Source organism: Ostrea edulis, chromosome 5 (assembly GCF_947568905.1).
Source record: "Ostrea edulis chromosome 5, xbOstEdul1.1, whole genome shotgun sequence".
Classification (NCBI taxonomy): Eukaryota; Metazoa; Mollusca; class Bivalvia; order Ostreida; family Ostreidae; genus Ostrea; species Ostrea edulis.
This window is the reverse complement of record NC_079168.1, coordinates 79,876,177-79,891,965: the sequence shown is the minus strand read 5'-3', so window position 1 is coordinate 79,891,965 and position 15,789 is coordinate 79,876,177. Positions and strand designations below refer to the sequence as shown.

General features: G+C 38.1%; 1 protein-coding gene across 1 annotated transcript; it reads right to left on the bottom strand.

Moving 5' to 3' along the window:
* Positions 1 to 10,926: 10,926 nt before the first annotated feature.
* Positions 10,927 to 13,994, bottom strand: LOC125651436 (uncharacterized). Its single transcript, XM_048880023.2, has one exon. It carries the CDS (start codon positions 13,702 to 13,704, stop codon positions 12,712 to 12,714), a length of 993 nt encoding a protein of 330 aa, XP_048735980.1. The 5' UTR covers positions 13,705 to 13,994; the 3' UTR covers positions 10,927 to 12,711.
* Between the last annotated feature and the right edge of the window lie 1,795 nt (positions 13,995 to 15,789).

Sequence of the window (15,789 nt, the reverse complement as noted above, 5' to 3'; positions counted from 1 at the left end):
TATTATGCTGAGAAAGGGCAGATTTTTTAAATGTATTTAAACAAGCATTCATATATGAACATAATATGTGAGTTTGAATGAAAAATCACAAGTCAAATTTTTAAAATATTCATATTAGTGGTGTTGCAGTGCCGTATTTTTGACTGCCGAGGGCCTGTATTGAGTTCAATTTTGTACCACCATTATTAAAAAACATGAAACTGTGTTAAAATTTCACTTTTAATTATTTAGTTAAACATATTTATTTCATATTTGAGGAAAAAAATTGCATCATACCTCAAACAAAATTTTATGGACATATTCTAGGACTTCTTCAATGAATTCTGATATTGCCATTTGACAAATGGGGGTACACGTAATAAAAATACCATAATTTACTCATTATACTGACAACCCCCCATTTTTTTGTTTTTATCATACCCTCAAATGAACAATCTAAGTATTTAAACTCAAATTTTTGAGAAATCACAAGTAGGCCCAGGACTAGGGACCTACCTTAAAGGTAATGAATCAGAGAAAGATTGAAATATGCTTCTTCCTTTATAAGTTGTTTCATTTTCTATTTGTTTTTCAATTATTGCTCGACCATATAGTCTAATATAAATGTTTAGGGAGCGGGACTTCTATGCCCTATCCCCAGACCCTTCAGATGATACTTCCTGCACGCCACACACGGGTGTTTTTAGGGGTGGTAGTGGTAGTTTATTGATGCAGAGCAGCCGTAGTCTTTCCTGATATTTTACAAACTTTTACTGGACTACTTGCTAGTTTAAAAATTATAGATTAAGAATGGTGTTTAACTTAACTGATCATTATAAGATATAGATATACAAGGATTTATTGAACTAATTAATCTGAAAGCAAATGATAATAATTATTACAGTTCATTTGTGCTAGACTTTTCCACTATTGACCAATTATGTTTCAGTACGAGTTTTACACCTGCACTAATTATCAAACCCAGCCAATACTGATGATCTCGATTAGGCCTAAAGGATAAAAATTACAGGTAACATTTTAAAAACCGAAACCACAAAGCGTTTAATTACCCTTGTGAAACATGCATTAAGAATGTTGTTGAACTTTTCTCACGTCACTCGATTTGGCCCATCGCTTCGCTCGATACCAAATCTCTTGGTGCCCACTCGAGAAAATTTTACGAACAATACCAAATTTTGCTTGTATTCCGTTTAATATATGCAATTTTAAAATTTTAAGTACCAGGTGTCAATCTATCCTCACTCACCTTTCTAGCTCCATTTCACAACCCTCAGGATATTGTTTAATGTATCTCACCCCCCACGTGCGACCTCGCTCATGAGGGACCTTAAAAATTATGAAATATTGCTACTTTTCAAACCAAATAGCAAGAGCTATAAATTTTTATACTTATGCTATTTTAATAACACAAAACTTCATATACAAAACTTACTTATCAAAAATTATTTCATACTTTTTTTCATAAAAAAAAAAGCATTTGATAAATTAATTTCGTAAAAAAATTAATCTTGTTTACTTATTATTTGTAAATTATCATCAATGAATTTAACGTAATAATATTTTATTAAATAATTTTACATTAAGAGACAGATAACTCCTGTCGCACTACCGAATTTGGAATGTCAAGAGGGATAACCTCAAGTTATTTTCGAGAAAGCTATTTAAATTTCCGAGGATAATATCAATTTATCCCTATTCAAGAACATACATGTTTAGACAAAGTATCTAAGTGGAAGACACATTTATCATTTTCACACGAGATATTTTTCCCTGATGTGAAAATAGTACCACACGTATTTTTTCATATCGTAATTGTAATTAAAAGATTTATACAGCACCCTATCAACATTAGTTCTCTAAAGCGCTTTACAAATGTGAAAGAAAAGATAATATAAAATCGATGTGCACATATATTCATAGTGTCAGAATTAAAATGCATAAATATTATGATTAATATATAGCGATATGATATGATTACCCTAATAACATATGAAGCAATTTAAAACAACCCTTAGGAATAATTAAATACATAAAAAAGGACATAGGCATAATATCAAACAGCAGGGGTTTTTTTGGGTGGGGGGGGTGTTAACAGCACTGTAAGATCTGTATGTAAGAGCACTAAGTATATAAAAATCTGGATTTACAGGGTTTTCCGGATGTGCGTTTGTTTGGATCCATATGATCAGTTTTTAAATCGAGGAAAGCTACCGACATATAAGTTGCTGGTGCAGGGTTTCAACAGTCTCGTTTAAGTGAGCATTTCGCAAATTCTATGGTCGTTATAATGTAAAACTTATACGGTACCAATTTTGATGCACCAGATGCGCATTTCGACAAATAATGTCTCTTCAGTGATGCTCAACCGAAATGTTTGAAATCCGAAATAATTATGAAGTTTTACAGCTAGATATAGCCAAAAACAGCGTGCCAAAAAGTGGAGCCAAATTCGTCCAAGGATAAGAGCTATGCATGAGGGAGATAATCCTTAATTTTGAAATAAATTTCTAAATTTTATAACAGCAATTAAATATACATCCGTATTTTCAAGCTAGTAACGAAGTACTTAGCTACTGGGCTCTATTTTGCCAATACAACCTATCTTTGGGTCAAATGTTGTCTGACGTGTTAGACCGTTCTTGGTACACTGATTTTGACTACGGATAATTCTGTTTACCTTATCAAGATATAGGGTTAATGCGGGTGCGACTTGTCGACAAGGAATGCTTACGCCTCCTAGGCACCTGATCCCACCTCTGGTATATCCAGGGATAAACATAGCAATTAAGTACAACATATTTGATCAACTGAAGGTACCAAGGGACGATGCATAGGGAACACATTGTCATAAACATCGTTACTGTAGATGTATTTATATCCATTTGTACACACGTTCCATTCACGAATGTGTAATTCATAAAAAGGTTAACAGATTTGTTTCATCTCGTTCCATACATGAACTAGTCACAATACAAGTTTATGAGTTTGGAAGCAGACATAAGAATTCTGGGATTTTCACTATTCATTAACCATATAAATTTGTCCAAGTCTTGTAGACAACTGAAATTAATAGAACATTCTTCATTTATTACCTTTAACATTTCTAGTCTTTCAAAATTAAACTTATCACAACACAATAAAAAATGCATTTCATCACCCACAGCACCAGAATTACAATGTGAGCATATTCTAAGATGTGCAGGTATATTTTTGTATCTACAAGTTTCAATGATTAATTTATGACATGATATTCTGAACCTGCTGAAGCTTTTCTGTAACCATAATTTTTAATAATTGATAAATAAATCTTTCTTTGAAAAAAAATTGAACTTAGTATATGTTCTAAGCTTAGAATATGACTGTTAGTGTCTAGTATCCACCCAATGGGTCAAGTAGAATGATCTGAGAGTAGTGTGTACTTGTTTCTTAAAAGTGTTCTCAGATACAGTCTTTGTTTTTGTAAAATTTACATGTATATTTAAGGAAAAATGCAAATCTGTTTGCAAGCTTTTTGTCCTCTCGAAATTCTCTTAAGGAGATACTCTACATCGTCATAATGACTGACTTCCTTGTAAAACATGGATAAAAATATAAATATCAGCAATATTTGTTCTATTCATTTCAAACAACATTGCCTTGCTGAGTAGCTCAGTAGGTTAGCACGTCGACTGCTGACCGTGAGTACAAGTACAGCAGCAGTTTTAATTTTTCAGATAGCTTTCTACTAAAACTGCATTTTTGACTAAATAAAATAAAGTATTCAATTTCAAAATATTGTTGTACATATCCTCCATTTTTCATTCATATCAAATTTCTCCGGTGTAGCATTCCTCCTTAAGAAATATTTGTAAAACTTATACGGTACACATTTTGATGCACCAGATGCGCATTTCGACAAATAATGTCTCTTCAGTGATGCTCAACCGAAATGTTTGAAATCCGAAATAACAATAAACTTGTAAGAGCTAGAAAAGGGGAAAACAGAGTGTCAAAAACTGGAGTCAATATTTCATTTTTGAAAACGTATATGAACTGCAACGCTTCACGAAACGCGTTAGTACTTCACGAAACGCGTCAGTACTTCATGAAACGCGTCAGTACTTCATGAAACGCGTCAGTACTTCACGAAACGCGTTAGTACTTCACGAAACACGTCAGTACTTCACGAAACGCGTCAGTACTTCAGGAAACGCGTCAGTACTTCATGAAACGCGTCAGTACTTCACGAAACGCGTTAGTACTTCACGAAACACATCAGTACTTCACGAAACGCGTCAGTACTTCATGAAACGCGTCAGTACTTCACGAAACGCGTTAGTACTTCACGAAACGCGTCAGTACTTCACGAAACGCGTCAGTACTTCACGAAACGCGTCAGTACTTCACGAAACGCGTCAGTACTTCACGAAACGCGTTAGTACTTCACGAAACACGTCAGTACTTCACGAAACGCGTTAGTACTTCATGAAAAGAAGCGTTACAATGCATACCCTAATGTATTTTCAACAAGAGGCCCATGGGTCACATTGCTAACCTTGAGCAGCAGTTCCTAGCAATAAACAAGCTTGATCGAGCAATGCTATCATTATACAAGCAGCTTCATTAAAAAATATTTTCAAGATGACTGTAAATTCATTAATTATCAAACTTAATTATTAAACTTGACAACATATTCATGACCAAATTATGCCCTTGTAGACGGGTATGCCCTTTCATTTTAACAAATTTCATTTATGGATGCTTTGTGCCAAGTTTTGTTCCCTATACATTCGCTTCCCGTGGGGATCCGGGTTAGAATAGGTCCTCAATACCCCTTACTCGTCGCAAAAGGCGATTAAATGGGACAGTCCTTTGGATGAGACCGCAAAACCGAGGTCCCGTGTCACAGCAGGTGTGGCACGATAAAGATCCCTCCCTGCTCAAAGGCCATAAGCGCCGAGCACAGGCCGACATTTTGCAGCCCTTCACTGGCAGTGGTGACGTCTCCATATGAGTGAAATATTCTCGAGAGGGACGTTAAACAATATTCAATCAATCAATCAATCAACTATACAATCGCATATACAACTTTGATCCCCTATTGTGACCCCACCCTAACTCCAGGGGTAATGATTTTTACAAACTTAAATTTCCACTTTGTTAGTAAACTTTCATGTAAATCTCAGCTCTTTTGACCCAGTGGTTCTTGAAAAGAAGATTTTTAAATGACTCCACCATATTTTTGCATTTTGTGATTATCTCTCATATGAAGGGGGCGCGGCCCTTCATTTCAAGATACTTGAATCCCAATCACCTATGGATGATTTGTATTAAGTTTGATTGAAATTGGCCCAGTTGTTCTGGAGAAGATTTTTCTATATATCAGCATGTAAAATTTTATATCCCCTGCTACCCTCGGGACCATGATCTGAACAAATTTAAATCTATTTTATATCAGGAGGTTTTCACTTAAAAATATCCACTCTTATGGCCAGGTGGTTCTTGAGAAGAATTTTTTTAAAAAATTCCCTATATATTCGCATGTATAACTCTAATCCCCTATTGTGTAGCGACATAACAATAACGGAGCGGATCAATGGTCTGATTTGAATCAGATTGGAGATTAGTCGAAGATTATGCCCGACGATGGGCTAAATATAAAAAAGAACTTCATATATTGTCAAAATGGATTAAAAGTGTAAGAGGAATATTAAAACCTCACATTATACACATCAAAACAAAAGTATGTACCATGAAAGGTGAAGATAACGAGCAGTGATCAAGTCCCATAAGTAATACAAAATAGAGAGTTGGGCAAATACGGACCCCTGGACACACCAAAGGTGGGATCAGGTGCAAAGGAGGAGTAAGCATCCTCTGTCGACCGGTCACACCCGCCGTGAGTCCTATATCCCGATAAGGTAAACGGAGATATCCGTAGTCAAAATCAGTGTGCCACGAACGGTCTAACAATCGGTCTGAAACACGTTAAATAGCATATGACCCAATGATAGGTTGTATTGGCAAACTAGATCGTTATAACGACAATAGAATTTGCGAAATGCTGATTTTAAACTAGACTGTTGAAACCCCTGTACCATCAACCTGTTTGTCAGTAGCTTGCCTCGATTTAAAAACTGACCATACGCAGAACAAGCTCTTGCGTATCGAATCAGTTGAGAGATATCAACACCATGTGCAGGTGATAATGGAATATTGCTACATCTATCCTTCTTCGCTTATTGAACCAGAAGTGATAAACGAATTAGATATATTACCACCGCGGGTGTGACCAGTCGATAGGGGATGCTTACTCCTCCTAGGCACCTGATCCCACCTCTGGTGTATCCAGGGGTCCGTGTTTGCCCAACTATCTATTTTGTATTGCTTATAGGAGTTATGAGATTGATCACTGTTCGTTATCTTCACATTTCATATGTTACCAGAGGAATATGTTTTGGTTCCAGCTGACAAAGCTTGTAACAACATTGTCTTTGTTTGTAAGGCTCATTATCACAACTGTAATTTAAACGAACTTGGCATTACATCCACTTTTGGTATTCGTACTTATACTCCAACCCATACTTCAGTATTAGACACATTTGATATCCCAGTCAATGGGACGAATGAATATGAGTTACCGTACCTATACTGGATTCACCGGCAGTAGTGACGTCTCCATATGAGTGAAAGATCTTTGAGAGGGACGTTAAACAATAATTAATCAATCAATCAACCGTACCTATACTGGATTCCGAAACGTCATAAAACCCTTTCAAACAAAGATACTTTGCTGAATCCAGTCAATGTTCTACCAAGCACCTATCTTTGCTCCTCACAGCTGTGAAGGAGAAACTTGAAACGTACTTTGCCACTACATATACCAGAAGTGGTGTAAATCAGATGTGAATTCTAAAATATTCTAAAGAACCTTTAGTAAACTTGAAATCGCAAAACTTTTCTCAAATCAACAATATCAGAATGTATGACAATATCAAAAACGTAGGACTTATCAACACTTTACAGACCTCACGAAAAATTAAAGACTAGACTTTTTGACATCATAGACTGTTGTTTCTTCAACAACAAGAGGTACTATGAGCAATGCTCACTAAGAATACCCCCCGCTTACCCCAATCTCCCAAAGGGTGTTGGTAATAGGTAAAACTTCAGTATTATGATCCAAAAGGTATCTAGGATCACAGCATCTCCATGCGATGAAAAAAGCCATTAAAGAATTTAAATGGAAACCATATTGCTACTTCGATGTCCAGTGCGCGTGACCTTTGACCTTTTGACCCCAAAATCGATAGGGAACATCTTCATCCCATGGGCAGTCCATATGTTCGATATGGTGACTGTAGGTGGAAAGGATAACGCTTTAGAGCCCGGACACCATATTGCTACTTCAATGTCCAGTGCGCTTGACCTTTGACCTTTTGACCCCATAATCGATAGGGAACATCTTCATCCCATGGGTAGTCCATATGTACGATATGGTGACTGTAGGTGGAAAGGATAACGCTTTAGAGCCCGGAAACCATATTGCTACTTCGATGTCCAGTGCGCTTGACCTTTGGACCCCAAAATCGATAGGAAACATCTTCATCCCATGGGTAGTCCATATGTATGATATGGTGACTGTAGGTGGAAAGGATAACGCTTTAGAGCCCGGAAACCATATTGCTACTTCGATGTCCAGTGCGCTTGACCTTTGACCTTTTGACCCTAAAATCAATAGGGAACATCTTCATCCCATGGGTAGTCCATATATATGATATGGTGATGGTAGGTGGAAAGGATAATGCTTTAGAGCCCGGAAACCATTGCGTCTACAGACGGACGGACGGACAGACAGACGGACAACCCGATTCCAGTATACCCCCCCCCCCCCCCACAACTTGTTGCGGGGGGTATAAAAATGGAAAACGAAAATATTCATATCTATTGATCAGTCATCCAAAAAAAAAAAAGTACTTTGTTAAACACCACTTTGATTCCACGCACAAGTATCTGAAGTTGAAATAAAAAATATGCTATGCTAGAATTCCTCATTGACAATATCTTCGTAGTCTTTCGTGATCAGGTCTTCCAACAGTCTGATGGCATTCCCAGGCACGAATTGTGCTCCTTTGTTAGCTGATCTTTTTTTATATTCTTATAAAGAAGAATTTATTCAAAAACTTCGACGTGAGAAGAAAAATCACTTGTTGTGGCCTTCAATTCGACATTTAGATATATCGACGACGTTTTGTCTATTAACAATGATAACTTTCATTAATATGTCGATTCGATATATTCTTGAGAGCTCGAAATAAAAGACACCACAGAGTCGTCCACTTCTGCTTCATACTTAGATATTTTATTGAAAGTAGACATTAACGGCAAACTGACAACTCAACTGTATGACAAACGGGATGATTTCAGCTTCTCCATCGTCAACTTCCCATATCTATGTAGAAATATTCCATTATCACCTGCATATAGTGTTTATATCTCTCAACTGATTCGATACACAAGAGCTTGTTCTGCGTATAGTCAGTTTTTAAATCAAGGCAAGCTACTGACAAACTAGTTGATGGTACAGGAGTTTTAACAATCTCGATTGAAGTCAGCATTTCGCAAATTCTATGGTCTTTATAACGATCTAGTTCGTCAATACAACCTATCATTGAGTCATATGCTTTCTGACGTGTTTCATACGATTGTTAGGCCGTTCTTGGTACACTGATTTTGACTACGGATAACTCCGTTTACCTGATCAGGATATAGGGCTCACGGCGGGTGTGGCAGGTCGACAGGGGGTGCTTACTCCTCTTAGGCACCTGATCCCACCTCTGGTGTGTCCAGGGGTCCGTGTTTCCCCAACTATCTATTTTGTATTGCTTATAGGAGTTATGAGATTGATCACTGTTCGTTATCTTCACCTTTCATAATCTGTTAACATCAAACTAAAATCTTACATTTTTTCAAAATAGATTTAGAATACCCCTACCATCTCACCTTCGTCAGTAGGTCATCTTGGAAACCTACCGCCGCATGTGGAAGGCCGGGGTTCGAATTCTGGCCGCGACAGACCTAGTAAGTCGTTAAAACAGATATTGACAGTTCTATCGTCAAACGCTCGGCATCAGGAGTGAATGTCACGGGTCCTCGGTGATGACCTTAATAACGGATGCCCCGTGTCACAGTAGTTGTTGCACGCTAAAGAATCCTCACTGCTCAATGGCCGTAAGTGCCGAGTATAGGTCCTTCCCCGGTCTTGGTGACGTGTTCATATGAGTGAAAAATTCACGAAAGAAACGTTAAACAAGATACAATCAATCATTTTAGAAACTACCATGACATCACAGTGACCTAATTCGTAGCTATATAGGAACACGATTGTACATATATTTCTGAGCCATAGTAGAATCGTCTTCGCTAGCCAAGGGTTTACGATCCACTCCGTTTCTCTACTAACTGGCAGATCTCTGCGATTTTCGTAGCTTTGAGTGGCGCCCTCTAGCGGATAGAGATAACAATCCTGTTTGGATTACATCATGCTTATCCAATGAAAATGCGTGTTTCAGCTACTATTTAAAAGTTGTTTAGAAATGGCTGCCCTCGTTGTTTAGTAATGGCTGCGCTCAGAGAGTAACGCAATGTGGTATGCAAATCAGTCAAAATATTAATAATAAATTTAACTATCTCTTAGAAAATAAACATGCGTGAACCCGTGAAATATATGTAGTCGTTGAGACTACTTCTAAAAATAACCCTACATGTGCCAGGTGAATTCCAAATTGTGGAAAATAGCTCTGACGCAACTGTCTAAATCTGGGATAGATAGCACATAAAACAACAAGAAATGTTTCATATTAAACTTATGGTACGGTACTGTAGTAAATAAAATGCACTTCTTTACGCAGATACGAGTCTGAACTGCGCACGTGGCATCATTGGTTTGGATATGTATTTGGTACACGGCCGAGTGACAGTTGTAGATATTTAAATTCCTTTATTTTGCACGTGATCTAACGTAACACCTTCTCCGATTGAGCAGTGGAATTTCCCTGCGTTCAATCATATGCTGACAGTTGAGGCTATGATTGATTGATTGTATCTTGCTTAACGTCTCGCTCGAGAATTTTTCACTCATATGGAGACGTCACCTAGACCGGTGAAGGGCTTCAAATTTAGGCCTATGCTCGGCGCTTACGGCCATTGAGCAGTGAGGGTTCTTTAGCGTGCCACATCTACTGTGACTCGGGTCATTCGTTTTAAAGGTCATCTCCGAGAACTCGTGACATTCACACCTGATGCCGAGTGTTTGGCAATGGAACTGTCATTACCTGTTATAACGACTTAGGTATGTCGCGGCCGGGATTCGAACCCCGGCCTTCCGCATGCGGGGCGAACTGAAAATCGCACTAATTCTGCCAAGGGTTTGTACAAAAGTGGAGCGGATCGTAAACCCTTGGCTAGCGAAGATGTAGTAGAATAGAGATAAAGTTATTGTTTTCGTGCAGTGCGATCATTATTTCTCAATTGTATTACTGTTACCAAACAGTCTACTTCATCCAATATTATTGTACCATGAAAGGTTAAGATAACGAACAGTGATCAATCTCATAAATCCCATGAGCAATACAAAATAAATAGTTGGGCAAACACGGACCCCTGGACACACCAGAGGTGGAATCAGGTGCCTAGGAGGAGTAAGCATCCCCTGTCGACCGGTCACACCCGCCATGAGCTCTTTATCTTGATCAGGTAAACAGTTATCCGTAGTCAAAATCAGTGTGCCACGAACGGTCTAACAAGTCAGACAGCATTTGACCCAATCATAGGTTGTAATGGCAACAAGATCGTTATATAACGACTATATATTAAATTAGCATACAACTTCCAAACACACCAATAATCTACACTTTGTTGTTACTAACAGTTTATTTAATACAATATTATAATAATGTTTTATCGTTATTATTCTTCTGTATTTATACAAACACGTAATCAAACATTTCTCTATCTGCATGGCCTTGACTATGTATTTTGTATGGAGAGCGCATATTGACAATGCCTGCTGTTCAATCAAATCAACATTATAAAAATTAAATTCAAGAGGGTACATGAACCTAGTGTCGTGACAAATTGTTGGTATTGCGGAAAAGAAAATTGGTTGATTTTAGTTGTTTTGGCCGATTTTTTATTTGTTTGCTTTTGTTAAAAATAAATTCTAGTTTGAACATATTTATCAAATTCTATTTCAAAAGTTCATAATGCAAGAAAAAAATAGAGAACGCCCAAATTTAGACATTTCACACGGTTCAGATATCATAGAATTTAAATAATACGACAAATAAGTATGTTTCCAAAAGATATTCGTTTGCAAGTGACAGTTACATGTAAACCTGGCAGACGAACGGGAAAAGGGAATTACCAGATCAAAATATACAACACTTATCATGAAAAAGGGTGAAAATAACGAACTCTGATCAATCTCATTAATCCTAAAAAGAATGATATTCTTTTTTGATTGAGAGTAGGACGAACCCAGGCCTCTTGAAACACCAAAGGTGTGATGTAGATGCCTAGGAAGAGTAAGCATCCTCTGTTGACCGGCCACATCCACCGAGGACCCTCTATCTTGATCAGGTAAATTGAGAAGTTGGTTGTATGGTTGTTTTACGCTCCGTCAAGAATTTTTCACTCATAATGAGACGTCCTCAGTTGAAGGTTAAAAATTTAGACTTGTGCTTGGCTCTTGCGGCCGTAATGCGCAGTGGGAGTTCTTTAATGTGTCAACGCCTGCCGTGACCTTTTATGTAATATCCGAAAGATCCGTGATTCTTACTTCTTAATGCCAAGCGTTTGGCGAAGGAGCAATTAGTACAAATGTTAACGTTTTAGGTTTGACGCGACAATGGCACGAGCGGGGCTCAAACTCATGACCTCCAGGTTACGAAGCGAACGCTCTACCACTGAGATACCGCGACCGGTGGCATGCCGATGATAAATGGAGTAATTAATTATAGTCAAATTCAGTATGTAAAGAAAGCCCTAACAATACGGAACTTTCGGAATGTGCCGGAACGACCGATTATATTTGACGTTTATACACCACGGTCACGTGATAATAACCAATTATAGGGCAAAGTTGACATCGATACAAATGGTGTTTTGCTAGCAGACGGTCCGTAAAGAGCCACGCGTAGTCCCAAGATGACGATCCAAATCACTATTGGTGCTTAGTACCTGGGTGTAAATTAGATGGAAGGGAAAAGGTGCATTTCTAAAGACGCGTAGCAAGCGATGCAAGGCGTGAAGTTTTATCGATATCCTCAATATACATGTATTCCCTAAATGTATTTCCCTCGCCAACTCACATATTTTAAATTAAATGCATTTTCCTATAATAAAGGTTGTAGTGATTCCTTTCTTTCAAAGATGGCATTTAAATGCAGAAATTTAATAGCAATTGAAGAATTCCATGCTTGTTTACTTAGTTGTTAATGTAATCCGGAAGTGACATACCCTACAAATTACGTTCAACGCGCGATAAAAGTCGGAGTGGATCCGTATCTCGAAAGTCCCGTATTGGTATGAACACATCAGACAGCATTCGACTTAATGACTTCATGGTTGTACATGTATTTATGAATAAGATAATTAATTAGTATATTACAGTGTATGATAAAAAAAAATTCGTGTGACTAGCTGAACAATATATTACTGCACATGCTTTTCCTAATCCACTAATGTCCGTCTATATCGAGCTGTAATCGTTACTAGGAGAGGTTCCCTGATCTCGTTCTCATCGACCGCCATTTTCTGCCTATATAACTGCCACACTTCCGGTATCGTTCCCCTGTTGTGTGCATTGACCTTGAACTCAGACAGGTCAAAATCCTCGGACATGGATGGTTGGGCCTTGTGTGACCAAAGGGCCTCTGATGATGGTGTGTCACTAGCGACCTTGTTCGTAATGGCGGCAAGGTTAGGTAGAGTAGGAAATGAGACATTTTCCGGCGGCACAGTCTCCTTTTTCTCAATATCTGGGACACTAGTTGTTTGATCTTTTTTGCCAACATCATGTTCGGACGCATTACCGAGAATTTTCTCTAAGTTATGCGTTGTATCCGATTCTTTGAAATACACTCGGGATTTCTGTAAAAGTTCTTCGTTATCCTTCCTTACGTTTCTGAGTAAAATTTCCCTCTCGACTTTTCGTCGTTGTTGTTTCTCGTACAGTTTGCAAAGAGATTTTGTGACATTGTTCACTTTTCTGACGTACATCTGAGATTTACTACGGGACAGCTGAAGGTCACTGGATCCAACTGAGGAGGAACTTACACCGGAAGTTTGTGAGGAGGCGCCCGAGATGCGGGAAAGAGCAGCAGACGTACACTTAGAGGGAAAAGCAGACGACAGCGTGCTCCGACTAACGACGCTGAAGGACTTTGATCTCCTTAGCGACTCCTGTTTCAGTCCGTTTCTAAGTGACGGTGTACGGAGGTTAATGTCCTCTAACTTGTGACGGACAATAATTTCTTCAAGTTCCATTCTGCGCAAGTTGATATCTTGTGCCTTCTTCAGATGTTTAGTGAAGTCGTCCAGCTGGCGTCTTTCGCGCGCATTTCTTTGCCTCGTTTTGAAAATTTCCTGAACGTCCAGTGCGGTGTAAGCATTGCTAATGCTGAAATCGTGATAAAGATGTCCAAGAGTAGGGTTAACTGTCATTGTACATGTAAAAGCGTTCCAACAGCTCTACCTTTTGATTCGCTGATCTGTGCCTGTTGAAGCCAACAATGTGTTAAGATATATGAATTTTAATACACCTGAGGTCGTGTTACGTATATCCATTTAGTCGTGTACGTCGCTGTTTTATTCTTTTCTCACCGCTCTTTGATGCGATATTTCACAGCTATTACGAGCTGATATATCCCGGTACGTGAATCACTTTGAAGGAATCTGTTTTATTAACTCAACTTGCCTTATCCATGAGAATCGAACACTTTATCATAAAACGATCGGAAGATTTTTTTTTCTCTGTCGCTTCTCTCCATTGACGTTCCTCGGTTTTTTTTTCCAGTTTAATGTACTAACTTTATACAAATTTCTGAATGAACAACAAATATTGCATTATTGTACATAGTTTATAGCCTCGGAAGCTTAATCGAGGTGGATTTTAAAACACTTGGTCCACTCTCGTACACAGCCGTAAGTCTGTCGGTAAACATAACAGTCTGTTGACACATTAAACAATGTCTAATTGTCAGTGTGTTCTAACTTTGTCGGGTGAAGATGCCTTCAAAAATAAAATCACCGGGTTCCTAGGCAGTGCGAGTGTTCACGTCACGGCCCCGCTCAATCATCCTCTTCAGAGGGCACCAGGACCCATTATTAGCTCTTCATTTGGGGTTAATCGGTTTTACACGGAACATAAGGTTCCCTCCGTGTACAATGATGTCCAAACTATAAGACAAGACACGCACGGCTTTTTTTTTTGTTCCTGGTAACATGTCATTTAACGCATGAGGGGTGAAAACTGTGAAATACGGCAACAGATTGTTATCATGCAGATCCATTAAATTACATTTATTGAGTTAATAGATCCGACATTGCATTTCTGCGAATGTTGAGAATTTAATAAAAAGATAACGTTTGACTGGGCTGCCATTTGGAGAGTTTTGTAAATAAGGTGGAGTTATTTATGTGGTGAAAGTCAACGGGGGGATTAGTGGCCCATGTTCACAGAATGACAGCAAAAAAAGGGGCCATTTATAAACACGAAAATACGACACATGAAATGCCGCCAGGAAAATGCGTAATTTTTAAAAAATAAAATATAACATTCAATTAGTAGCCTAACTTTCACATCAAATTAAAATTAAAGAGAAAAAGCATGCAAGATAAGACTCTATATGTAACGCACTTTCCATTGCTGTTTCTCGTGAGAGTATTTTAGGGTAATGTACTCTATTGATCTGCATGGGATTTAAAAGCAAAAAGATGTAGTAGATGATAGCTTAATTCAGCCATTGATGTTTGAGTATTTTTCTAAAAGTTCACAATCTGCAATTTTCCGTGTCAGAAAATATAAATCTGATTATCTGTTTTGATCATTAAACTGGAGAATTTTAGAATAACATTGAAGCGATTATAAACTAAAAATAATTAGAGAATAACAAAACAACGAAACTACATTAAAACAGTTTGAAATTCCAATTGTCGTGTCAGTTTGCGATTTTCAAAATCACCATAAATTAAAATATACTTCTGCGAGGAATTTTATTTTAATTACAGTGTAGGTATAATTTTGAATCCAGTATACTAATCTGTAGAAGTTTTTATTTAGCATAGGGGGTAGTACATGTATAAATCAAGACAGTGACAAGACCCTGCAGCTCATTGAAACTTGACTACGGCCTCCCATTTAAAATTAAATTCGGAACACTATATCAATGCCACATGTCAGTATAAAAGTAAAATAAGTCATGTGTGTGTTTATTCGAAAATTTATTTCATGATCCCCTCACCACAGTGTGGAGGCTAAATTCAGAACGTTTAGGAGTTGCCACAGCGTGGAAATTATGCTCAGTATACGTTCGGAAGTCTCCACAACGTAGAGGTTATGTTCAGTACGTTCGGAAGTCTCCACAACGTAGAGGTTATGTTCAGTACGTTCGGAAGTCGCCACAACGTAGAGGTTATGTTCAGGACGTTCGGAAGTCGCCACAACGTAGAGGTTATGTTCAGTGCGTTCGGAAGTCGCCACAATGTGGAGGTTATGTTCAGTGCGTTCGGAAGTCGTCACAGCGTGAT

Coding starts and splice junctions, on each gene's coding strand:
- LOC125651436 (XM_048880023.2), bottom strand. CDS start 13,704: ATGACAGTTAACCCTACTCTTGGACATCTTTATCACGATTTCAGCATT.